Raw genomic sequence first — 26,097 nt, forward strand, 5'->3', positions numbered from 1 at the left:
TGTTTATAGTTTGAATTTGGCCATGATAAGAGTTTTTGCACCATGGAAATGGACAGTTCTACAAAGAAGGGGTCCCCAGTTAAATCGGAGCTCCAGTGATTTCACATTTATCAGCACATGACTGGCCATCACCTAAACTGGGAGATCTCAAGGTCTCGGACTGCACCCGACTCTTCTCTGTGCTCGGCACAGAGGCAGGCACAGAAGTCAACTGGCTTTAAAGAGGGGGATGACTGGGGCTGGGCGCGGTGGCTCATGCCTGTCATCCCAGCACTTTGGGAGGCCAAGGCAGGTGGATCACGAGGTCAGTAGATCGAGACCAACCTGGCTAACATGGTGAAACCCCATCTCTACTAAAAATACAAAAAATTGGCCAGGTGTGGTGGCACACACCTGTAGTCCCAGCTACTTGGGAGGCTGAGGCAGGAGAATCGCTTGAACTGGGGAGGTGGAGGTTGCAGTGAGCTGAGATAGCACCACTGCACTCCAGCCTGGGCAACAGAGTGGGACTCTATCTCAAAAAAAAAAGGTGGGGGATGATCTGGGGTCTAGAGAGAGGATCCCTGATAAGAGACTACTCCTGAGACAGCTAGTGAGAAGGAAGGTGGCAGGAGGGATCGGGTTGGAGAAAGGACCCTTTTGTGGCTGGTGAAAGCTTCCCCGCCATATCCTCATCCCCCAACCATACAATAGGGCACAGCTCAGCAGGCAACACAATCTTTAGTATAAGTGACAGCCTCACACTGGCTCCCAGCCCATGGGAGCCTCCAGATGGGTCTATGACATTAGTCCCCAGATGTTCATCTCTTGGGCTGGGGGTACTCCTCAGAGCTGAGTCCACCGTGGCACCCAGTTCATTCCACACCACTGTTCGAACTCAGCCCTCTCTATTTACCAGGGTTTTCTGGCCAACCTGTGACTTGGCCCCCACCCCAGGTATCTCAGCTCCAGACTCTGGTATGTGACCTTGGTAAGCCACCTTCCTCTCTGGACCTGTTTCTTCATTTGACTTGATTAGGCTGAAATCCTACCTAGGTACCTTGGCAGTACAGCCAGCTATTTGTGTGGGAGTCAGGCCAGGGGTGTCACTGACCTTCAGCTCTCACCTTTCTTGAAGCTTAATTACCCCAACTCATACACACAAATGATGACTAGGGGTTATGGGAACAGCTGACTCTGGAGAATATCCTGATGCCCTGCCAAATGACAGCGCATGGGGTCATGGCTTCCTTGGTCATCCAGCATGAGTCACTGATGGTCCATATCTGGGGAGACCGTGCCCTCTGCACAATTCCTGGTCCCCTACAGCTTCTCAATATAAACCTGCGTAGGCCGGAAGTGTTCCGCTCCTACAGCCGAATGTCCTTAGCGTTCTCGCTACCAGCCGGCGTGGACTCTGTCTGCCTGGAGTGCTCACTGCTTCCCAACACATCTTCTATCCTCTGCATGTCAGTTCTGTCGGATCTGCGCAGACCCAGCCTGCGGCGAGCCGGGGTGGCGGCGCTGGGGCCAGTGGGTGGTTTGGTATCTCGGGCAAAACGGACGAGCCTCTGCCCAGCCAGGAAGTAGAGCACGGGGTCAAGGCAACTGTTGGCACTGGCTAGTGGCCGGGTGACCTTGTAGGCCATGTTGATGGCGTTGAGGGTGTGGCAGCTGAGGTCTAGAGAGCGGAAGGAGTAGTAGAGGGTGCGGGTGACGTGGAAGGGCAGGAAGCAGAGGGCGAAGACAGCCAGCACCACGGCGATGGTGCGCACGGACTTGCGCTTGGCCCGAGGCAGGCCGCCCGTGCTCCCGTAGGCTGGCTTTAGCAGCCGCCGAGCCATGAGCACGTAACAGACAAGGATGACGGCAAAGGGCACCGCGAAGAGCAGGCCCAGCATGACTGAGCTGTAGGCCACGAAGCGGCTGAAGAACTCGGGCGCCGAGGTGTCGTGGCAGGTCACACGGCCTCCTCGAGCGCTGGTGGTGACAAAGTAGAGCACGGGGGCCTGGCAAGCCAGCACCAACACCCACACTCCCGCAGCCACCCGGCGAGCATAGCGGGCCTGGCCCCAGCGCAGGGAGCGCAGAGGGCGTAAGACTCCCAGGCACCGGTGCACGCTGATGCAGGTGAGGAAGAGGATGCTGCAGTAAAGGTTGGTGTAGAAGAGAAAGCGAACCAGCTTGCAGAGCACCCTGCTGAAGGGCCAGTGGTCACCGTGGGCGTAGTAATAGACCAGCAGCGGCAGGGAGGCCGCATACAGTGCATCAGACACAGCCAGGTGGAACATGTACGTAGTGGAGGCATTCCAGGTCTTGAGGCGGCACAAAAAGATGTAGAGTGCCACAGCGTTCAGACACAGCCCAAGCACGCACACGACGCCGTAGGACACAGGCAGCAGCACGTACTTGAAGTCCTCGTTGAAGTGGCACCGGTAGCCCAGCTCATCCCCATCCCAGGTGCCATTGATGGTGCCATTCCAGGGGTCCAGGTCTGCTGCCATCGCCCTGAAGGGAAGGGAGGAGTGGGGACATCAGGGTTGTGGCCGGAGCACCCCTAGGGGACCCAACACAGCCATCTGTCCAGGACTTTTGTTGCCATCTGACTTGGATCTGGATCCAGAACCTCCAAGCTCTGAAACTTTGAGAATGCATGAGATCCATGAATATTAGGATCACACAATTGTCAAATTTGAAAACAGAGGCAGACAAACTATAGTCCAAAGGCCAGTTCCAGTCTGCTTTTGTAAATTCAGCTTTATTGGAACGCAACCATACCCATCTGTTTTCAAAGAGTTGAGTAGTTGTGATAAAGACCATACAGCATGTGAAGTCTAAAATATTCACTATCTGACCTTTAAAAAAAGTTAGCTCAAGCTGGGTGTAGTGGCTTACACCTATAATCCCAGCTACTCGAGAGGCCAAGGCAGGAGCCAGGTGTTCAAACCCAGTTCAGCAACAAAGTGAGACCCCATCTCTACAGATTTTTTTAAAAAAATTAGCCAGGCATGCTGGCATGCACTGGTAGTCCCAGCCACTTGCAGGCTAAGGCAGGAGGATCATTTGAGCCCAGGAGCTTGAGGCTGCAGTGAGCTATGATCACACCACTGCACTCCAGCCTGGGTGATATAGCAAGACCCCATTTCTGGGAGAAAAAAAAAGTTTTCCTATCCCTCTCTAGAAACTCAGGATCAGAGTTCTAGATCTAGGATTCTGAGCTCTAGAATCTGAGGATCTGGGAGTGCCAGAGCACGTAATTTTGAGTTCATGGGAAGAGGCTGGCTGGCCCTGTGTCACACCAAATGCCCACTTGTCTGCAGGGGCATTTCTGGCCAGTAGGCATCCCACAGCCTCCTGTGGGCATTGTAAAGTTCTCTCCAGCTCATCTTCCTACTCTCGGGAGGCTCTGGGCCCACGCTTAGGGTTCTGGTATTGGAGAAAGTATTTCCAAGGGTCTCCCTCTTCAGTTATTCATTCACTTTTTACATCTTCCTCTATTCTGGCACTTTTTGTATCTTATCAACAGCAGTCCTCCCCTTAAGCCTGTGAGGCCACCAGGGAATCCCCCTGAAGTAACCCCCCGGAAGAATACAGGGAAATCTGGGGTGGAGATGGGGATAGGGGACCAAGGGATCTTCTTTTGTGTGGCAAATACAGCTTCTTCCATGCCCACCCGGTTTCTCTCTGCACACCATCACTATTGTGATGTCCCCTGCACCTTGTCTCCACTGAGCATATAACACACCCATGGGGACTGACCGTCCAACAGACAGCTTGTCCCCCTCGCTCTCCTCCTCACACCTACCCAGATGACCAGTTAAGAGCTCTCTCACAGCTGGGAGGCAGGGGAAAGACAGCCCAGCCTGGAAGGCAAAACATCCCAAGGGCCAGCCTAGAAATCATGCAGGAGTCCTGGATGGGCAAGTTTCAGAAAAACCCAAAGAAGCACTTTCTAGCAGTGTGAAGGGGCAGTGGGAGCTAATGTTTTTCCAACCCTACTACTATGTGTGCTTTCTAAAAGTTATTCACTTAGGCTGGGCGCGGTGACTCACACCTATAATCCCAGCACTTTGCGAGGCCAAGGTGGGTGGATCACTTGAGGCCAGGAGTTCAAGACCAGCCTGGCCAAAATGGAGAAACCTCATCTGTACTAAAAATACACACACACAAATTAGCCAGGTGTGGTGGCAGGTGCCTGTAGTCCCAGGTACTAGGGAGATTGAGGTGGGAGGATCACCTTGGGCCCAGGAGGTGGAGGTTGAGGTGAGCCAAAATTGTACCACTATACTCCAGCCTGAGCAACACAGCAAGACTCTGTCTCAGGAAAAAAAAGAAAGTTACTTTACTTTATCCTTACGATGTGTTCTGTGAGCCAGGTCACCATCCCCAGCTCTCCAATCAAGAGGCTAAGACACAGGTCATGTAAATTATTTGGTCAAGGTCATGCCACTGGGGATGGGCTGCAATTCCTGTCCAGGTCCAGCCCCTGGAAGTGGCTCTCTAGCGGGAGGTAGTGAACTCCCTGTTTGTGGGATTATGCAAGTGGCTCTCTAGCAGAGGCTGCAGAAGGGCTTATGCCTGTGTGGAGGTGTGTCTGGGAGGATGGAAAGGGCAGATGAAGTGTGAGTCCTCCTCATCCTGAGAATCTGGGGCCGTATAACTCCCTCCATTTTATTTATTTATTTTTAGACAGAGTCACTCTGTCGCCGAGGCTGGAGTGCAGTGGTGCGATCTCAGCTTGCCGCAACCTCCACCTCTCAGGTTCAAGCAATTCCAGGCACATGCTACCATGCCCAGCTAATTTTTGTATTTTTAGTAAAGATGGGATTTCACCATGTTGGCCAGGCTGGTCTTGAACTTCTGACCTCAAGTGATCTGCCCACCTCGTTCTCCCAAAGTACCAGGATTACGGGATTGTGGCCTAATTCCCCTAATTTTAGATCCTGGAGTCCTGAGGGACTGGGGGACTCTGCAGAGTGCGTGACATCCACTCCCATAGACCCAGGCTTCCCTTCCAGGTTTGGCTTCCCAGCAGCAGTTCAAAGCCCATGAGGTTGAGATTAGGGGTGCTAGGAGGCAAGTGTAGAGGTCCTTCGATTTCTTTCCTTTTTTTTTTTCTTTTTGAGGCAGATTCTCACTCCATCGCCCAGGTTGGAATGCAGTGGCGTGATCTCAGGCACTGCAACCTCTGTTCCTGAGTTCAAACAATTCTCGAGTCTCAGCCTCCCAAGTAGCTGGGATTACAGGTGTGTGCCACCACACCCAGCTATTTTTTTTTTTTTTTTGTATTTTATAGTACAGATGGGGTTTTGCCATGTTGCCCAGGCTGGTCTTGAACTCTTGGACTCAAGTGATCCGCCCATCTCGGCCTCCCAAAGTGTTGGGATTATAGGCGCAAGCCACAGTGCCCAGCCAGTTTCCCTTCTTTCATCAAGACTCCCAGATCTTCTCTGTCTCCTATTGTCAGCAAATGTGCACTCACAAGAAAGGGGGCCTGCACCCTTGTTCCCCCTGCCATGGACACAGATGGCTCCCCAGGGGGCGGAGGCCAGGAGAAGCTTATGTGGTGCCAAGTTAAGAAGGGACAGGTGGAGCCTGGGGCTCTAGCAGGGTCAAGTGGCTGATACCCGTCTTACCCAGGGTCAGGGCAGTTCCTGCTGCCAGCCTAGTGCCAGGCTCTACCTCTTGTTGCTGGAACCACTGCATTGGCCTCCATTCTCCAGCCCCAGCCCCACCCACTCACCAAAATCCAGAGTGGCCTTTGTCAAAGAAAGTATTCTTCTACTTGAAACCCTCCTGGGGCTCCTGCCCTCTCTCAGGAGAAAGCCTAGCACTCAAGTCTGGTACCTGAGGTTTTCATAACTGAGCCTCTGCCAACCTCACCTGCCCCAACCCCTGTGACCTGCAGTTTCCTGAATGTGCCCAACACTCTTCCCTCCCAGCCCTAGTTCCCACTGCTCCTTCTACCTGGAGTTCATTCATGGCCCTCATCTCTACCTGTTGAAACCACGGCTCTTTATCCTTCAGTGCAGAGAACTCAGTGACTAAGAACCTAAGCACTGGAGCCAGACTGCCTCTGTTTCCTCAGCTGTAAAATGGGACAACTACTAGAATCTCCACTATAGGACTGCTGTGAGGGTCCAGTGTTCTGTGTAAAATATCTGGAGTAGAGGCTGCACACAGTAGGCACATGGTGGTGTTCTAAGTGCCAAGGTTCAGCTAGCAATGGCCTTTTCCGGAAACCTTAGGCCACAGTGGAGGTGGGACTGGAGGTCCTGACTGGGGGCTGTGGAGGTGAGTGTGGTGGGCCAGGGGAGTGGCATCAAGACCGAAACTGGGGCAGGCCCTGGGCCCTGTGAGAGGAGGAGGCCTCAGAGATGTCTGGGAGGCAGGCTCTGGAGGCTGTTCCGGAGCGGTGGGAGAGGAGGAATTTGGTGTCCGTCATGGCAAATGTGAGGGTGGGCACAGGCTGGGTCCATCAGGTCGGGAGCTTTGGAAGGGCAGCTGAGAGTCGCTTGCTCACAGAAGCTGCAGGAGTAGCGAGGAGAGGCCCCCGTGTGAGACTGAGGAGCTATGGAAGGACCACATTCCCTCCCGGGACAGAGTCCCTGCCTGGGGACCAGTAAGCTGAGGTTTGAGTCTAGCTTGGCCACAAAACACCGGGTGACGTCAGGCATTTCTTTCCCTCAGAAGTCTCAGACCCTAATCAAATCCCCCAGCCTTGAGAACTGCAGCCCCTAAATGTCCGCGAGAGGTCTTCTGCCCCTCTTGGACAGGGAGGGGCCTTCCTCCATGATCGAGACACAAACGCCCAGTCTTCCCTCCATGCCACTGCTCTGCTGCTGCCCCAGGGCTGAGGCCTGACTTCCCTCCACAGTCACCATCTCATCACCCCGCATGAAGAGTTTCCTGCTAATCCCTAATGGTGGAATCTCTGACACTGAGAAGAGGGGTGGAGACTTCCTTGTCTCCCTTGAACTGAGGGATCTGCCGCTTCCACTTGTTTTAAGACATCCTGGCCCCCACCCTCCCAGGCCAGCTGGGGACTCCATCACCATGGCCCCAGGCCAGACTCACCCCGCCAGCCCTCTTGCTCTGCAGGCTGGCTCACCAACCTGTGAGTACATCTTTCCTAGCCCCAGCCCCTGGCTTAGAGGGACAGCCAAGTCCCCAACCCTCTCCCTTAAGTCTCCCCTCTGCTTCTCCTTACCCTGATGCACCTGGGTCTAGAGACGGCTCCATCTGACCGTCCAACGCTCACCAGCCCCCCTGCGTCCCAGTGGCTGGTCCTGTCCCAAGGACCTTCTAGTCTGGAGGGGAGACCAGAGCCTTGTAAAGGACCCTTCCAGGCTCCTCTGCCTGTGTTCATGCTGTTCTTTCTCACTACAAATCCTTCCCAGGACCCACCCACACTGCACTCCATCATCCCAAAGGATCTTCTCATCTCTGAAGCTTTCTCTCCATCATCCCTGGGAACATTTCTTAGCCAGTTGGTAATTTGTCCTTCCATCCTCTATCCCAACACATTTCAGGTGCTCCTTGAGGGCTGGGTCGATCTGATTTTTCTCTGTCCCTATCACCCAGCAGGAGGCCCGACCACAGGAGGTATTACAGGAATGAGAGAATGAATGAATGAAGCAAGCACAAGAGGCTATGGGGGCCCAGAGGAGGCGCACACAGACACAAGCCCTTCTGCAGCCTCTGCATACTCCTGTAAACAGGGACTTCACTACCTCCCTCCTGCAGCCCGTTCCACTGTGGGATAGACCTGAATGGGAATTGCAGCCCATCCCCACTGGTGTAACCTTGACCAAATTACTTGCTCCTCTGAGGGCCTCTCAAAGACAAGAATGCTTAAAGATTTCTTAGCTGCTGACCCTACGTATCCAGGGGACAACCCAGCCCTTCTAGGGGTCCCGGCCCACCTGGGACCTGCTTATGTCCCTGCTTATGTCTCCTTCAACTGCCACAGGAGCCCAGGAGACTCTGCCCTTCTCTGGACAGGTCAGGGAAGTGCCAGTGGGAGGGGACTGGACAGGCCTATTCTGGAGATAGGTTGGCTGTCTTGAGGCCTGCCACAGGTTTCTACCTACCTCAGGACCTTCGTCAGTCTGATCAGGATTCTCCACCCACCTTGCTTTATAAGGGCCAGACTTGGGCTGAGCAGCTTTCACACAGCATCTTCATCCCCCACCCCACCCCTTGGTAGATACTGCCATAAAGGTTAAGCTATTTGTTCAAGATCACACTGCCAGGCATTGGAAAAATTAGGCTTGACACCCAGGGCTGTCTGGCTTCAAAGGCTAAATTTATCACAGCCTGGGATGAAGGAGCAGGGCACGGCACCTGCCTTCGAATCCCTTGATCTAAGCCAGTTCAGGGCAGACACAGGCACAACGGCACACACACCTGTCCTCACCTCCCGGCCGGGGCACCCACCCACACACACCCGTACCTGACCAGCCCCTGCTCTCCAGGTCAGGATGCTCAGTGCCTGCTCGGATTCCTCACTCATGAATGCACACGCCTGGACCGGGCTGCAGGGAACTCTGCAGGAAACAGGAAAAACAGGTCCCCAGGCCTGGGGCCACGCCCAGCCTCCAACATTTTTCTGGGCAGGCCGTGCTGCTGCCCCAAGAGGCTCCTGCAAACACAGGGAGGTGGAGAAAGCTCAGGCTCAGGGTCATGGAAACCCAGCCAGGACAATCCCCCACAGGGCTGCCTCTTCTGTGGTAACTTTGACCAGAAGGAGGCAGAGAGGTGGCCTGGTGTTTGTCCTGGTCTGAGTGCCTTCTCAGCTCAAACACCCAAACCCCAGCTCATGTGTTCCAGGGACTGGTTATTCACAGCTTCCTTCCCTGGGCTCCCCTTTCACAGAGGGGTGGTTCTGCCTGAGGGAAGGTCTCCCCAGTGTCCTGCACAGCTGAGCCAAACCTCTAAGCCTCCAGGGTCTCTTTCTGAGGTCCTGGTTCTGTGCTTTGGCCCCACAGCAGGAAAAGTCAATACCCTCTTTGTCCAGTGTGCATTCTAGTGTACTTCTGCCAACACACTTTTGCCCAAGCAAGGTTTCTAGAGACCCCCTGCTCCCCACTCCTACCTCTAAGCGTTCCTCCATAGGTGTTATAAACACACATACGCCACACCTGATCACACACTGGCACAGACACACCAAGATATGCAGAGGCATGCAGAGTCGCACTCAGGTGTACGTGCAGTGGACACACACGGATGTACACGTGCGCACATGCACACGTGCACACACACTCACACACACAGACGCAGTCTAGACCGTCAGGGCCTGAAACAGCATTCAGAAATCTCCTGTGCCAAACCCTGTTTCATAGAGGAGGAAACTGAGACGCAAGCCTCACAGTAAGTCAGGGACAGAGCCAAGGCTAGAGCCCAGCCCTCCTGAATTCTGGCCCTGGTTTTTGTCTCACCTTGGAGCCCCCTGCACACATCAAGCACAGGATTTCAGGGAGGGGACAGCTGCCTGGTGGAGGTGACCCTCTGGGTGGGCAGGTCCCACCATCCGCCAGCACCTCGGAATCTCGCAGGAGAAATAGAACATAACCCTCCTGAGCTTTGCTTTTGCATCTTCGTTTCCCTAGGGTGGAGGAGTGGGCCTGTGGCAGCTGAGGCGAGGTCCCCAAGGATGGGAGGATGTGGAAGAGGAGATAGGGGCGCTGCAGGAATAGCTTGGGGACAGGCCGTGGGAAATGCCTCCGGGCCGCTGCTTCCTGAGTGCACCTTGCCCGGTGGTCTCAGACTGGCATGGCTGGTGGGCTGGTAGCGTCCCACTGATCTACTCTAGAGGCTGTGACAAGGTGAGGGGCATCACCTTTTCACCTGCTAGGCCCAGGTGCATTCCCTGTCTCCTCCTCCTTAGAAAATGCCTTGACTCAATAGGCTGAAGTGGAGAATATCACTTTCTTCAGGTGGTACTCATTTCTGAGAAGGGCCTGCACCATCTTTCCAGATTTCAAACCTCTGATATGGCCTGGACAACATCCTTCTCCCCACCCCACTGGAAGCCCACCACTCACCAAGTTCTATCAGTTCAACCAGTGAAGTTCCTCCGACATGCACCACACGGTCCCTGCGCTGCAGCCTGAGGCCCGTGCTCCCACAGCCCACAGCACCAGCCTCCTCACTGGCCTCCGTGCCTCCACCCCTGCCAGGTCTGTTCAGCTTTCATACTGCAGTCATGTGGTTTCCTAAAAGACAAATCCGACCATATTTTGTTGAGTCACGTCCCTGGCTCCCTAGTGCCCTCAGGCGAATATCCCGGTTCCTCAGCCTGGCACTCAGGCCGTGGCTGATCTGGTCCCTGCCACCCCTCCAGAAAACCCACCTTCTCTGCTTTTGCCCTCATCTTCTTGTCTCAGGCACAACAAAAACAGTCCCGTGGTCCTATCGTCACTCAGGGATGGCCTCCCTGATCATCTAACACCTATATCACCACAAGAGTTTCATGCTGTCCCTGTGCTAAGTTCTGTGTTAGGTGGTTTCATATACCTCTTTCCGTTGAATCCTGAGAGACTCAGAGAGGCTAAATAACCTCTCCCGGGTCACAAAACTAGCAAACAGCATAACAGCTCTGGACTGTCTGGCTGTGCCCCTGACTGCTACCTCCCACCCTGCAAGACCCAGGCCCTCTCCCCAGGCAGCTCCCCGACCAGCTCTTTTTGGCTCCACAGCTCTGCCTATCTGCTCAGTTTTCTGCCATAGGAGTGCCCGATTGGCAGGGCCCAGGATTTATTCTTCCCAGTACTTACTTAGCGTGAGGAGGTCATGGTGGTTATTGTACCCATCTCACAGGTAGAAAAACTAAAGCCAGAAAGGGGTAGCTCAAGGTCTCACCCAAGGTCACCAGTGAGTCAAGGGCAAAGCCAAGCCTAACATGCAGACCTCTAGCCCCCTGACCTGGCTCTGTCCCTACTCCAACCTGGGTCTTTCTCTCTGCGGTTCTAGGCTAGTGAGGCCCAAATCAGGAGGAGGAGCTGGGAGCTCCCAGGCCGCTGCGGAGTTTCCAGGGCAGTTGGATGACATTCCAGCTCCTCGAGTTGAGTGGCTCTGGAATGTGCCTCTCTGCCTGGTGGCAGACCCCGTCTAGCCTGGTAGGGGAGAATGTCCTGTCACCACTGTGTGGAGACCCCTGCTGCCTATCTCTGCCAGAGATGGGGTACTGTGAGGGGAAACAGAGGACCTGGTCCCAGGAACACATCGAGGGGGCAAGAGAGGGCACTAGGCAGGTGGGAAATCCCAGTTCTGCTCTTCCCAGCAGTAAGACCTGGACAAATCTCTAAACTCCAAAACCCAGATCTCAATTTCCTCTTGATATCAGGACAGTACCTGCCTCAGAGAGTTGTTGAGCTAATAAGATGATTTAGACTCATTTTATGAAATAGTAAGAGAGAGAGAATATTTCAGCAGGTAAAGAAGGTAGGGAGGGTGGGGGTATCTCAGGAAGACATGAAGGGCAGGAGGCCTCACAGGAATTATGGGCAGGGGCTACTGGAAGGTCACAACCAGAATAGCGACAGATCAGGTTTTCCACACTGAAGGCCGTCCTCAGGGGGAAACCAGTCCAGGGATTCCCCAGCAGAAGCAAGATACCCACCACACTCTCTCACTCGCTCACCCTTCACAAAGGTTGTCACATCTATGCCCATAGTTGGGCAGGGCACCTGGGGACTCTCAGGTAGGTCAGATCTCAAAGTCAGGGGAGGCACTCTTGGAAACAGGCAATGGTAACACAGGTGATCAGACCTGGAGGAAGCCAAGGAGGCGCCTCACAAGAATGGAGGGGTGATGAGGGAAGGCTTCCTGGAGGAGAGAGCGCCTGACCTGCATTTGGGAAGATGAGTAGGACTCAGGTGGGTGGAGAGAGAGGAGGAGCAGAGTGAGGATGAACAAGAGAGAACATGACACGTGTGAGGAACTGCTCATCACCCTGGTGGCTTGAGGGGAGTGAAGAGGGCAAGGCTGGAGTGCACAGGCTGAGCTTAGAAGTCACCCCCGACTCCTCCCAAATGTCCTTCAAGGGCCCAAGGCCAGCAGGCCCCCTGCCTGGCCTGCCATGCTTCTGCACCGGGAGCACCAGGGAGTGGAAATGGCTGAGGGGTAACCTCAGATGCTATCAGCCGGTGCCTTTGTGGTGTGAGGCTTTCTCTTCATGAGGCCCTTGGGCTCTGTACCCACTCTCAGATGCTCTCTCCCTCTTGGGGACCCCCCAAGATCCTGGCTGTGGAGGCTACTCACCAAGGCCGAGCTCAGAGCAGCAGCTGAGTGGGTGAGTCTAGATCAGAAAGATCTGAAGAGGAAGGGCCTTACTCAAGGTCTGGTGTTCTAATTATTGTCAGTGTGGGTTTGACAACCTCACCCCCAACCCAGAGCAGAACTCCAAACCACCCATCTCACCTGCAACCAAGCACAGCCCAGAACAGAGCTACAGAGCCGTGCTACTAAATTAAGCAGGCTTAAACCACAGTGTCCTGGACCACCACCCCAACCTTTCACGGCCAAATGCCTCCAGATTCAAGAGGCAAGAACCCTGGGTTCAGGCTCTAACTTGGAACCACCCATGCTGTGCAGTCTTGGTGAAGTCAGCCCCCCTCTTGGAGCCTCAGTTTCTTCACTGCTCAGATGGGGAGAATCGCCGCTGCACAGGACAGCTCATGGGGAATGAGACAAGGGGGCAGGTGGGTGCACCATGGCGCTAATAAATCGTAAACTGTTCTGAGGTGGAGGCTGCATCTGCCTGTCACAACAGGAAGGAAGACACTGAAATTCAGGAGCCCACAACACTGCTCGCCAGGGAGGCCCTCCTAGGTGTCCCCAGCAGAGGGACAGAGGTCATAGTCAGGCCAGTCAGGCAAGGTCCCTTGAAGGGAGCTATAATGAGATTTGAGGAGGAGCAGGAAGGGTCCAGCTTGGGAGGAAAGAAGGTGGATGGAGAACCCAAGGTGGAAAGGGGGATGAAAGCATCGATCAGGCGCCGTGCAAGTCTGTGACTCTGAGATGGCCTCACTCCAGGTGCCTCCAGGATTCTGAGTTCACTGATTCTCACAGTCTAATTCTGAGGGGCTCTGGCTCCGCGTGTGAAGGCTCAGTGTTTCTTCAGTTCTATTACTTGTTGCTCTTCATAACCTTTGGTTTTGAGATTCTAAGAGCCACAAGAGTAATGCTATCTTAAATCACATTCCCAGCAACCACAAAGTCCAGCAAACACTTGCCAGTGCTCTGGTGCGCCCAGCCTCAGAGGGACCTTGTACACCCGGCCTCACATCGCACTCTGCTGGGCCCTTGAGGAGTACCCAGTCTGATTGGGGAGAGAGACATAGACAGGGACCAAATCCACTTGAGTGAATAAACCACAACCAAGGCAAGCCCAGGGGCCATGGAGCGAACAGCAACTCCCACCTGGCCTGGGGAGGTGGTCAGGGAGCGCTTCTGCAGAGGAGGGGTCATATGAGCTGGAACCTGATAGATGATTAGGAGTTTTTCAGATAGACAAAGAGGAAGCCGGGCTGTGAAGGCAGAAGAGGCATGAGCAAAGACTTGGTGGATGAAAGTAAGACCTGCTGGAAAAAGGCCAGCAGGTCTTGTGTGGTTGCTGTGGAGGGTGAGGTGGCATGGAGTGTGGCGGAGGGGGAATGAGGCATTCACATGAAAAAGGCTCAAGTGCCGGGCCAAAGAGCTTGGCCTCTATTCTGAGGACAATGAGGAGCCATGGAAGGCTTAAGGGGGAAGGATGTGGTCAGAGTTCACCTTTACAAAGATGGTGCCACATGGAAGGTAGATGGGACAGTGAGTCTGGAGGGAGAGAGACCAAGGAGAGACAACACATATGGTGGTGCTGTGAGAGGAGCAGTTCCCTTGGCCCTGGATTTCCTGCGAGTGCCCAGCCATGGCAACAGTCCCTCTCCTACAAGCCAGGGCTGGGTGGCTGGGCACTCACCAGGAGGCCACGCCCACACCTGGAGGCTCTCCTCAGACCTGGGGAGGGAGAGGCCACGTGGGTCCCAGAAGCCTGAGGGCAGCCCTCTTCCCTCGCTCCAACACCCAGGCCTCTCACCCAGGAGTTACACTGACAGTGACAAGGTACCAGAGTAGAGGGCCAAGGAGTTGTTCCGCAGGGCCCAGGCTGCTCGTCCTCCTAGCAGACACTCCCGCTACTCATCTTGGACCAGGAAAGACTCGGGCCTAGGAGATGGGGTAACAGGGGTGAAGGAGCTCCACTGCTCCAGGACCAAGTGTGGCTCTCCGTGGAGCAAAGCCTCCCATTCTGCTCCGTGGCTGCTCCCACCTGGCCACTCATTTCCCAGATACCCACTGGCACCTGCTCTGAGCCCAACCTGTACTGGGTGATGGGGACAGAGAGAGAAAGCAGGGACCACCTAGCCTAGTCCTGCGACTGGTCTCTGGATGAGTACAGAGGTCAGAGTGGCCCACGCAGCCAGCCTCCTCCCATCAGGGCCCAGTATAAGGAGATGCCAGGCCTGAGGACCCAAGAGCACCCAAGAGAAAGGTGTGGCCCAGAGGGTACACCAGGCAGGCCTATGGAAAGCGCTTTGGGGAGAGGCAGCTTGGGCAGAAGGCATGAGGGGCAACCCCCCACTCCCCTCATCAGATCAACAAGGCTTCTCTGGCCCTGTGGGCAGGTCTGAGCTGACATTATCTTATCAGCAGTTGGGTAATCTGGCCACAAGAAAACCCCAAATGCACGATCCCAGGGCAGAATTCGAACTCCCCTCGATCCCAGGGCAGAATTCAAACTCCCCTCGGCCTGGAAGCCAGAGGACCAGGACCCTGACAGGGCTTCTGTCTCAGATGGGGAGGGCTAAGCCGCCAGGTGGACAGGAACCCCAGATTTCCCCTCAGCCCGGTGACAAGATATAATCCAGGCCTCTATTTCCTGATCTGCAAAATGGAAACACAACTGGGCTCACAGGGCTGTGGGAGGACAAAATGGATTGTCGTAAATTGTTACTGGTTAAGCCGTCTCTGCAGAGGTGGTGGGGGAGGAAGGCATTCAGTAATTAAATTTCAGTAATGAGCATAATAATCCTTTGCTATTGCACCCGTGTTCTCTTATAATCTTCAAAGTGGATTTAAGTCTATGAGTATCACACTCCTCCTTCATGCACTGCACTTTAAGGCTTATAAAGCTCTTCCCTGATTGCCAGCTTAAGAATCCTCATAGCAAATTTGCACTTGAAGAAGCAAGGATCACCATTCTCAATTTACAGATGACAGAACTGACACCTAGAGAGGGACAATGGCCTCTCTAAAGACTTTAGCCACTAAGTCAAAGCTCTCATGGGGTCACTCATGAGGCCCTGGTGATATCCTCACACCTTCTTAGCTGGTCCTTGGGGGGATCCACAGCCTTAGAGGCCCATGTAACCTGGGCAGGAGAGAGATAGGAACAGAAAAGCCACAGCCTCACTCCACAGTGTAGCCACTTCTGAGGGTTGCCCACAGTGATCCCCAACCCCTCTGACCAGACTCCGAGACAGCCCAAGGCAGGGAGAAGAGGAGAAAGAGTGACAAGCCTTTTGTGCCAGGGCCTCCCCACACACATACTCTCCCATGCAGGATCTTACTTGTTCTGGCCTTTTTTAAGAGCCTGGCAGGGGAGGAACTGGTCATCCAACAAGCTGGGAGCAGAGCTGGGATGAGATCAATTGCAGGTCCCCAAATTCCCAGCAGGAGTATCTGAAGGCTCAGGGAAAAGTGTTTGGCCAAGGGGCAAGGGCTCAATTAGAGTTTAAACAACCCCTGGGATGATTCTAGTGTCAACATCACACACGCCCTGACCTCCTGCCCTTGGCGCTTCTTGATCCATTCTCCATCCTGCAGCCAGCGAGCTCTTTCTGAAATGCTGCTCTGACCATGAATCTCCCCTGCTCATAAATTTCCATGGCTCCCTATTGCCTTCAGGACAAAATCTAGGTCTTTAGCTGGGGCACTCTGGGTCCTATAGTGTCCCAGATCACACTGTTCTGGCAACCTGTGCCACCCACTTTGATAACCAGATTCTGGTTTGCCCTTCTTTGTAGTGACATGGAGCTCCTCTGTGGCCAAGCCTTTACTGGAGAAGCTGGGGTTAGAAACCTGCTGTTCTCTCAGTTCAGCTCAGCCCTGTGCAGGGTGCTGGCAACACAGAAATGAGTCAGACCCAGTTTCTGCCCTCCAGGAGCCCCTAGACCTACGAAGAGGAAAGGAGGAGGCAGACATAGAGCATGACAGTCCAGGTAGGACCAGGGCTGTCAGCACCAGGACTCTAGGGGCCTAGAAGAGGCTCCAAAGCAGCTGGGGGGGATCAAGGAAGGCTTGCCAGAGGAGGGGACATCTGAGCTGGGTCCCAAGTCTGGGTAGTTCTCCAGTTGAGGAAGGAGTAGGAGGGCTTATCAGGCAGGGAGTATAGAATATGCAGTAGGCCAGGGGCAAGAAATGAGAGACTACAGGCAGCTACTGCAAGGTGAAGACTCAGGCGGGAGAGGTGGCTGGAAACATTGGCAGGCCCCAGTTATCAGAGGCCTTAAGTCCCAGGCTACAGGGTTCAGGCTTGGTCCTGTGGAAGTCTTGTGCCCTAGTGAGGGACACAGTTGGGATTCTGGTTTTGGACCAGCTTCCCATCCCCAAGCTGTGAGCCTGCCCAGGGGGCACAGTGGTGCTGAGCAAGACAAACGCAGCTCCTCAACAGCCCTCAAATTCCATATCATTAGTCCCTTCTTACAGAGGAGGCCACTGAGGTTCAGAGAAAGGATGCGTTGTCCAGGCCACACAGTGGCCAAGACAGGATTGGAACATAGATCTCCGAGTCTCCGGAGCTCTCCTGTGGACCTGTCTGGTCAGAGAATCTTCTTCCTCCCACTTCACCCCACAGGTAATAAACTTATCTGGGGCTCCACCCAGATCCTCAAAAGCTCATCATTATTTCAGCTTAGATCCAAAACAAACCAGGTAGATCAGGCTGTGGGCCCAGGAACCTGGGGATGCCATGCTGAGAGGAACGCAGCAGACCTCACAGGTCCCGAGCAGGCAGTCCAGGTTCCCAGCAGTCCCTGGCCCTTGGGCTGCGCTTCTGGAGGACCCCAAGAGGGCCACCGGCAGCCCTCGCGTTAGGAGGTGGGGCATCGCCTTTCTCCTGACTGACCCTTCCTACCGCACCATTTGCCAGATTAAAAGTACCGGGACAGAGGCTTAACTGTCCTTCCTCCCCACTCCTTCCTCCCCCGCCCACTCCCTGCAACTGCCCCTCAACCTTACCATGGCAGGCGGCCACTCAGAGTGACCCTGGGAGCAGGACAGGGGCAGGGGGTCTCCAGGGGTTCGTGTCTCTGGGCACCGCCCACCACCCCACGCCACGGGGGCGCTCACATCTGAGCACACACAGACAAGTCCCGCAGGCTAGGCCAGTCGCCCCCAGGGGCTCACACGCCCGCTAACACGCAGACTTCCCCAATACGCGGACGCGCACATTCTCCTCACTACCGGGCGCCGGTCCACAATCATCTAGACCGACGCTCCCGTGGAGACAAAGTTCAGCTACCAACCCATAGGCGCGCTCAAGCCGTCCAGTTATGCGCTGCACTCCGGCTCGCAACGGTGGCCGGGGCGGCAGCGGCTCCACAGCACTCTCCTCTGCCCCGCGCCCAGTCGCCACCTGCGCCAGTCTGGCCCGCTTGTCCCGGGGCCTCTCCAGCGGACCTCTCCCTGCGCCCTGTTCCCTCTAGGCGCCCCACCTCTCCTCACTGCGCTGCGCTCCTCCGCCCGGGTGCCGTCGCCGCCGCTCCCGGGTGCCAGTGCCCGCGTCCAGCCGCCGCCGCAGAGACCCACGTGCCTGGGAGCCCCGCTGCCCCCTCCCGGCCCAGTTCCCCAGCCGGGCCAGGCAGGGGGCGGGGCGGACTCTTGACCGACCCTGGCACCGCCCCCAACCCGCCCGGGTAGACACCTCGCCACTCGCTCGGGGACGCCACCCAGCGACATGGCCGCGGGGTCAGCGCGTCTGTACCGGTGCTGCACCGCGAGGGGCGGGCGGCGGCGGTTCCACTGCCCCGCCAGAAGGAGGCCGCCCGGCTCCCTCACGCCAGAAGGGAGAGAGTAAGGAGCGGTTTTCAGAGACGCCAAAGTTTTGCCATGTCCGCCAGGCGCTTGCGTGGCCCACTGCGGGACCTTTGCGCCCAGCCGCCGCGCCACCCCACCCCTGTCCCGCCCCTGCCCCAGCCCGGCTGTCCAGGAAGGGACCTGCTCCTAGAGATTTGCTCCGAACCCCAGGCTGAGGACACACCTCCCTTGCTTGAAAGTGGAGGCAGGTGGTGCCTCTCCCCATTACCCTGGGAAGGAAAGCAGGGCACTAAGGATCTCGCCTCTCCCGTGCTCCCCGCTATCCCTTAATCTTATCAGCAGCTCCCTGAACTCCCAGTTCTCTTTGGCCCCTCGTCTTGAGCTGCTTTAACTCTCTTCTCTTCCCTCAACCCCACTTTGATGGCCTTCCTGGTCTTGGGCTGCATGTCTGACCTTTTCCGAGACTGTGAGCTCCCGAGGGCAGCGACCAGGTCTGCCTTCTTCCTGCTGCTGTCTCAGAGGTCCTGGAAGGTGCTCAATCCTTGAAGTTGTGGGTGGATGAATGAACGAGGGCCTCCCTCTATCATTTCTGGTCTAGGAATCAGGAGTGTAGGTTCCCGCCCAGCTTCAGCTTTGACCCTGGGAGACCTTGACCCAGTTCCAGTCCCTCTCAGGGTCTCCTTTCCTGTGAAATGGAGCCAGTCATTAGGGTTGCTGGACAAGTGCAGAGGAGGCCTCTTCCTGTAGCCAAGGAGCTTGCCCAGGGCCCTGGGGCCTTGGGCCCTTTTGGGCTCCACATCAGCTGACTGGGCCTGGTTGCCAGCCCAGGAGGGGTCCAGGAAGGGTGCTGGCTGCAGCCCAGCCAGGAGCAGGAGCAGAGTGGACACACAGCCTAGTGTGGCTGAGCCACCTCTGCAGTCCCACTGGGACCTTTGCTTGGCACACACAAAGGCCCCTTGTCCAGCCTCCTCTGCCTATTGTCTAAGCTGGGCCGTACAGCTTCCAGGGACCTAAGTATCCTCGTAGCCCAAGTTACAGGGCCCAGGTCTTCAGGTTCCAGTGTGGGGAAGCCCCTTTAGGCACTGGAACTCCAGCCAACCCCCTGTTTCTCTTCTTCCTTCCAAACTTCAAACCTTATACTGTCACTGCCATTTAACCCAGGAGAAACCAGTTTCTTTGACGTCAAGATGAGGACCCAGGCTCTACCTAAGCCTTCAGCAGGCAAACCTGGCTGGTGGCCTGCCCAGGGCTCTGCCGCTCCTCTAGCCCAACTCCCTTACTTTACAGCTGAGGAAACTGCATCCCTGAGACATACAAGGCTTCAGCTACCACACAGGTAACTTAGTGAGGCCTAAGGAGTAGAGGAAAGAGCCTAGTCCTTGAACCCCATAGCCTTGGGTTTAGATTCCAGTCTTGCCTCACCTGTCCCATGACTCCTCTATGAGCCCGAGTTTCCCCTTTTGCAAAATGGAATAATACTAATCTCTCACTTGCTGGCCTGTCTTAAGTTTTTTGAGAAAGGGTTTCACTCTGTCACCCAGGCCAGAGTGCGGTGGCATGATCACAGCACACTACACTCTCTACCTCCCAGACCCAAGTGATCCTCCCACCTCAGCCTCCCAAGTAGCTGGGACTACAGGTACATGCCACCATGCTTGGCTAATTTTTAAAGTTTTTGTGGAGATGGGGTCTCCCTGTGTTGACCAGGCTGGTCTTGAACTCCTGGGCCCCAGCAGTCCTCCTGCCTTGGCCTCCCAAAGTCCTGGGATTTTAGGCATGAGCCACTGCTCCCTACCCTTACATTCTTTTTTCATGGCTTTATTCACCATCCCAAGCTGTCTGGGTTCAAGGGGTTAGTATCCCATGTAATGAGGGGCTAGACGTCTCCATCTCCTGACATCCTCCCCAGACACTTCTGTCGCTGGGTTTTAGAGGTCATCAAGTCCAGCAGGCTTCAAATCCCCCAACAGAGTCCCCCTTACCTGGGGCTGCCTGTGGAACCCCCATCCCACTTCAACGTGAGCACCTTTGCTTCTGTATTTTAATTTATTTCTATTCTGGTAAGAATTTGTTGCAAACTCACAGAAGATTTTCTGGCTGAAAGAATATAAAACCTTTGATCAAACTGGAAATGGAGACACAGCAAGCCTCACACAACAGGCCCATCTGAAAGGCTGGAATAGTATCGAGGGAGTCTCCCTAGAACCAAGCAGCCAAGGCAGGCTAACGGCAAAGGCCCAGGCACAGTAATGGTCCCTGGTGCGTAATGGAGCCATGGGGGCGGGGGGAGGGTTCCATTAGCAGCAGCAGGTCAGGAGGGGAAGGGCAAAGTTCCAGCCTCAGCTTCTACCATGTATTAGGAGGCTTCCTGTCTCCCCAGCCCTGAGGAGGTATTTGGCTCACTCAAGCCTTTTCATCTTCCTTCTCTCCACTTCTCTCATCACCCCTGAGAAAACCTGCTCTGAGAATGCATGCTGGGTATGGCCCTGCCCTGGCCCAGGCTCCAGTCCCTCCTTCCGAGGCTGCAGTGGTGTCTCTGTTGCCCCTGGCTGTCATACCCTGCCTCACACTCTCTGGTGGCTCCACTACCCTCTGGATAAAGCCTAGCTCTCCAGCCTGCCATGCCAGCCTCCCTGCCTCTCTGACCAGCCTCCTGTTGCTCCCTCTGCCCACAGTGCCCCTGATCCTGGCTCCCCACTATGGCTCCTCCAAGACCCAGGCCAGGTGCCCCACTACTTACCATGCTGTTATCACTAAGATTGCCTGTCTCCCCCTCTAACAGGGATCTCTATGAGAGCAGAGCCAGGGTCCATTCTGTTCACAATTAAATGGCCAGCACCTATCGCTGTCCCTGAATCCTTTTTTTTTTTTTTTTGAGACAAAGTCTTGCTCTGTTGCCCAGGCTGGAGTGCAGTGGTGCAATCTTGGCTCACTGCAACCTCCGCCTCCTGGATTCAAGTGATTTTCCTGTGTCAGCCTCCCAAGTAGCTAGGATTACAAGCGTGCACCACCACGCCTGGCTAATTTTTGTATTTTTAGTAGATATGGGGTTTCGCCATGTTGGCCAGGCTGGTCTCGAACTTCTGGCCTCAAGTGATCTGCCCACCTTGGCCTCCAAAAGTGCTGGGAGTACAGGCAGGAGCTACCGCACTCAACCCCTGTCCCTGAATACTTGTCACAATATATTTGTTGTAAGTGAATAAGAACTCTATTTAGTGGTCACCTTCTTTGTGCTAGTCATTAAGTTTAAGGTATCTTATTTAATCTTCACTAGAACCCTGTGAGATAGGTGTTATTTTATTACTATGTGACGTATAGCGAAACTGAGGTTCAGAAAGGGGTAGTGAATGCCCAAAGCCACACAGCGAGTCTGCAGTGGGTCTCCTAGCCCTGGAACTGCAGGCTGACGGGAAGGAAGGCCTTGCTGAGTTCCCTGAGTTATGGCTGGGCCATGGCATCGGGACCCACACTGGCGGCTCCAGTTACACAGGGTTGGGCTAGCTGCTGCAGTCTTGTCTTACTTGCTCCCTGAACTGCTGCATTGGCCTGCACCATCTTCCCTTCCCTCGCCAGCCGGGAACTGTGCTTCTCAGGTTTCCTGGGCAGGATCCAGGGCTCTGATGCCAAATGCAGCCTGGAAGCTCTGCCCCAGGATGCGGGCACCCAAGTGAGGCCGCCTGGGGTGCAGGAAGCCTGGTCCAGGCCTGGGCACGCCTCTGTTCCATCCCTCCTCAAGCAGGACCAACTACTTGATCTGCAGGACCCAGGGGAAAATGAAAATGTGGGCCCCTCATTCAAAAATTAAGAATTTCCAACAAAAGAACAAGAAATAATAATAAATTAAGAATTTCAAGATGGTGATAGCGGATTATTTAATGCTTCAAAGCATGGCCCTTACTGTCCAGGTCACATGCCCATGAAGTCAGCCCTGTCCTCAGGCACTGATTTCCTTGTCTGTCAAGTGAGAGAATGGTAGCCACTGGCCAAAAGGGTGAGGCTGAGGTGGGAGCTGGCGGTAGGAGGTCCAGTGAACAGCATGAGGATGGGGTAATGGTCTCCACTTTCATCATTTGTTATCTGGGTCTCAGCACTGGGTGGCAGACCAATCCTTGCCAGGAGTTTGAGTGCTTACAACACCTCGTTTTCACTGAACCAAAAACTAAAACTCCGTGAAGCAAAGCAACTTGCTCAGGGTCACACAGAGACTCAGTGGGGGAAGCCAAGATCAGAACCCTGGCCTGGCTCTCTGCAAAGCTGGTGCTTTTCGTGACCCAGGCAGGAGAGAGAGAAGGGCAGGAGGGAGGTGGGATGGGGACAGGCTGCTCAGGACAAAGAGGACCACTGTGCAGACACAAAGACCTGACCACAGAGGCCTCTATGGGGGCTGGGACACACAAATGGGTGGAGCAGTGTGACTCTATCTGTGGTGACTGAGAGAGCTGCCAGGAGCTGCCTCCTAGACCCTCACTGGCCTTGATAGGGGCTGGGGTATTGGCCTGTAGGAACCAGGAAATGGGTCGGGGAGGAGAAACACTTAGAGATGGGCCCCTTCCCGCTCCCCAGGCCTCTGACCCCACCTCCCCCTAGTTCCTCCTGGGCAGCCTGCCAGCTTAAGGAATCTCCCTCACACCATCCACCACCCCACATTCTTCCATCTCAGTGACGCTGAGGCTCAGGCAACTTGCTGTCTGACAGTCCCAGCCTCACAATGCTTCTGACCCTTCCCCATCACCGGCAGCAGCATGAAGCACACGCCCTCGGTGCAGCGTCCTTCAGGGCCCAGTACGACCTGCCCTGCTGACTTTTCTTCACTCCCCTATCCCCACTCCTCCTCAGCCTCCCACACTAGTCACATGGGACGTCCCCCTGTTCTCCAAACACTCTGTTCTTTCACACACACGCCCCCATGTTTGCTCATGCTTTTTCCCTGCTCCGGTAGGCTGAAATCGCATTTCTTCTCCATGAACCAGCTCAAATGCCACCAGCCGGCTTTCCTCCATGCCCACGGTTGGCTTTAGCCTCGCCCATTATCCTATAATCTACAAATGTTGGGTTCAGCTACTCTTGCGGTGCTCCTCCCACACTGGCTTGTGTTGTGGTTTTTCAAATCCACAAAGCCTACCTGGAAGAGGGGGCCTTTGAGCTGGGCCTTACAGGGCAGGTGGACCTCACCAGTGAATGGCAGTGGTAAGCAAGTAACAGTAGCTCAGAGAATCAGGAATATCAGCCCTATCTCCAGAATTCCATCTGCATCATCCAGGTTGCTGAGTTCAAATAGCAAGGAGTTCATGGTTCAGAACGTCGGGAGTTGAGTGTGTAGGGACATTGTCAAGGGATAAAGTTAAGAGGTTTACCAGGGCCAAGCCATGAAGGGTTTTGTAACACTGTACTAAGGAATTTTTTTGCTTGCTTGTTTAAAACACACTTGAATTTATTTCTCAGCTCTATAGTTTAGTAAGTAATTAAGCTCTGGCTTTTATCTTTACTATTTTGTCCTCTTAATTACCTTTGGTTAGCTTTTCTGTTCTTTTTCTACAAGCTTATTAAAGTGAATGCTTAGGTTGCTGTGGAGGCTAATGCCTGTAATCCCAGCACTTTGGGAGGCCAAAGTGGGTGTATCACTTGGGGCCAGGAGTTCAAGACCAGCCTGGCCAACAGAGTAAAACCCTGTCCCTACTAAAAATATAAAAATTAGCCATGGTGGCACATTAGGTATGGTGGTATACTCTTGTAATCCCAGCTACTTGGGAGGCTGAAGTATGAGAGTCACCTGAATCCAGGAGTTGGAGATTGCAGTGAGCCGAGATTGCACCAATCCACTCCAGCCTGGGTGACAGAACAAGACTCTGTCTCAAAATAAATCAATAAATAAAGTGAATACCTATTTTGTTGTCATTCCTTTTCAATAATGTAAACATTTTTTAAGGCTATCATTTCCTTCTAAATTCAGGGTTGTCTATGTAACACACATTTTGATACGTAAAGTTATCTTTATCATTGTTTTGTAACTAGTAGTAATTGAATTTGTAATTACTCTTTGACACAACCAAAAGCCTTTTTAGGGGAATATTTAGGTTTTGGAGTTATTTTTATTGCTTAAACATGCTATGAATTTCTAGTTTTGCTGCAGGTATGTGGGGAAAGAAGGGTTAAATTAAAGGCTGTAAAGAAAGGTTAAGTGTGTAGTTGGTGAATATTTTATTTTTTAGAGTTTACTTTTCATGCATTCCATGGACATTTTTAAAGGAGATGCGTGTTTTCTTTTTATAGATTCACCTCTTTATATCTTATTCGCCTAGTTGTACTATATATATATATAACATACATATATAATATTTTAAAATAATTTTCCTTTCCTCCTTCCTTCCCTCCCTCCTTCCCTCCTTCCTTCCGTCCTCTGTTCCTTCCTTCGTTCCTTCCTTCGTTCCTTTCTTCCTTCCTCCTTTCCTTCCTTCCTTCCTTTCTCTCTTTCTTCTTTCCTCTTTTTTTGAGTCAGGATCTTGCTCTGTTGCCCAGCCCAGCTCATTGCAGCCTCGACTTCCCAAGCTCAGGTTATCCTCCCAGGACACTCAGCTAATTTTTTATATTTTTAATAGAGATGGGGTTTCACCATATTGTCCCAGCCTTGAACTCCTAGGCTTAAGCAATCTGCCTGCCTCAGTCTCCTAAAGTGCTGGGATGACAGGCATGAGTTATTGCATCCAGACTCAGTATTTCTTTTTCCCCTATATAACCCAGCAGGCTGAAAATGATGTGTCTCTCACTACTTTTTTGTTTATATCAACCTCTCCTTCTATTTCTATTTCATCCATTTTGATGCTCTGTTAGTCAATATATAAAAGTTCATCCTCATTATGGCTTACTTTTTTTAATAAATAAAAGTGTTCCCCTTTTGTCCCATTTAATGCTTTTAGCCATTTAAAAAAACATTTCTTACATCACTATTACCATCCCCTACTTTATTTCATTTGCATTTAGCTAACATAGCTTTGTCTGTGTTTCCTCGTGTAAACTTGCTGTGTCACTTAACTTTTCTTCTTAAAATTTGGAATGAGTAATAAATGGTTCAAAATTTTTATAACATAAGAAGTAGATATTCAGAGAAATATCTCCCTCCACCCCCCATCATTCACCTGCCTGGTTTCCACTGCTTCCGTCACTCCTAACCTGGAAAGTGGGTTTATGAGATTATTGTGTATCCTTGAGTTCCTTTGTGCAAACATTTCCACTTATTTTCCTTTTTAATTTTTATTTATTTATTTTAATTTTGTTAAAATATGGAGTCTCACTCTGTTGCCCAGGCTGGAATACAGTGGCATGATCTCAGCTCCCCACACCCTCCACCCTCTGGGTTCAAGTAATTCTTGTGCCTCAGCCTCCCAAGTAGCTGGGACTACAGGTTTGCACCACCATGCCTGGCTAATTTTTTGTTTTGTTTTTTTAGTAGAGACTGGGTTTCACCAAGTTGGCCAGGCTTCTTTCAAACTCCTGACCTCAAGTGTTTTGCCCACTTCAGTCTCCCTCATTTTCCTTTGTTAAAAAACACAAAAAGAATACCATAAAGATACTGCCCCTTGCATGTTATCACTTAACAGTGTATCTTGGGGATCTTTCCAAGTCAGTACATTGGAAGCTTTGTCATTCTTTTTAAGGGCTTCATAGTATCCCATTATATAGTTGTACCGTAATGTATTTAACCAGTTCTCTGTTGGTGGACATTTGAGTTATTGCCAATTTTTTGCTAGTACAAACAATGCTGCAATGAATAGCCTTTTACATATTTTTTGCTCGGGTGTAAATATATGTAGAAAAATTTCACAGAAACATCATTACTCGATCAAAAGGATCGTGCATTTGAAGATTTGATAACTGTTGTCAAATCATCAGCTGCTGGGATTGTATTCATTCACCAGCAATGTGTGAGAGGGCCTGTATCTCCATAGCCTTACCAACACTGTGATATCAAACTTTTGGATTTTTGCCAATCTGATAGGTAAAAAGTTATGTCTCAGTGTAGTTTGAATTTGTGGGTTTTGTTTT

At 53.1% G+C, this 26,097-nt stretch overlaps 1 protein-coding gene across 7 annotated transcripts; it reads right to left on the reverse strand.

Moving 5' to 3' along the window:
- Nucleotides 1-701: 701 nt before the first annotated feature.
- Nucleotides 702-17,912, reverse strand: P2RY2 (purinergic receptor P2Y2). 7 transcript variants are annotated; one of them, XM_039470925.2, is made up of 4 exons: nt 17,736-17,905; nt 10,026-10,196; nt 8,435-8,623; nt 702-2,487 (listed from the first exon to the last, which is right to left on the reverse strand). In XM_039470925.2, the coding sequence occupies exon 4, from the start codon at nt 2,481-2,483 to the stop codon at nt 1,350-1,352; it is 1,134 nt and encodes a 377-aa protein (XP_039326859.1). In that variant the 5' UTR covers nt 2,484-2,487; nt 8,435-8,623; nt 10,026-10,196; nt 17,736-17,905; the 3' UTR covers nt 702-1,349. The 7 variants fall into 7 exon arrangements, 6 of the variants coding, with proteins under 6 accessions (XP_039326859.1, XP_039326860.1, XP_039326861.1 ...); XM_039470926.2 differs by having other exon boundaries at nt 17,547-17,905; XR_005579819.2 differs by lacking the exon at nt 702-2,487 and adding an exon at nt 2,494-2,620 and having other exon boundaries at nt 17,736-17,912.
- Nucleotides 17,913-26,097: the final 8,185 nt, after the last annotated feature.

This window comes from Saimiri boliviensis, chromosome 6 (assembly GCF_048565385.1).
Source record: "Saimiri boliviensis isolate mSaiBol1 chromosome 6, mSaiBol1.pri, whole genome shotgun sequence".
In the NCBI taxonomy this organism is placed as follows: domain Eukaryota; kingdom Metazoa; phylum Chordata; class Mammalia; order Primates; family Cebidae; genus Saimiri; species Saimiri boliviensis.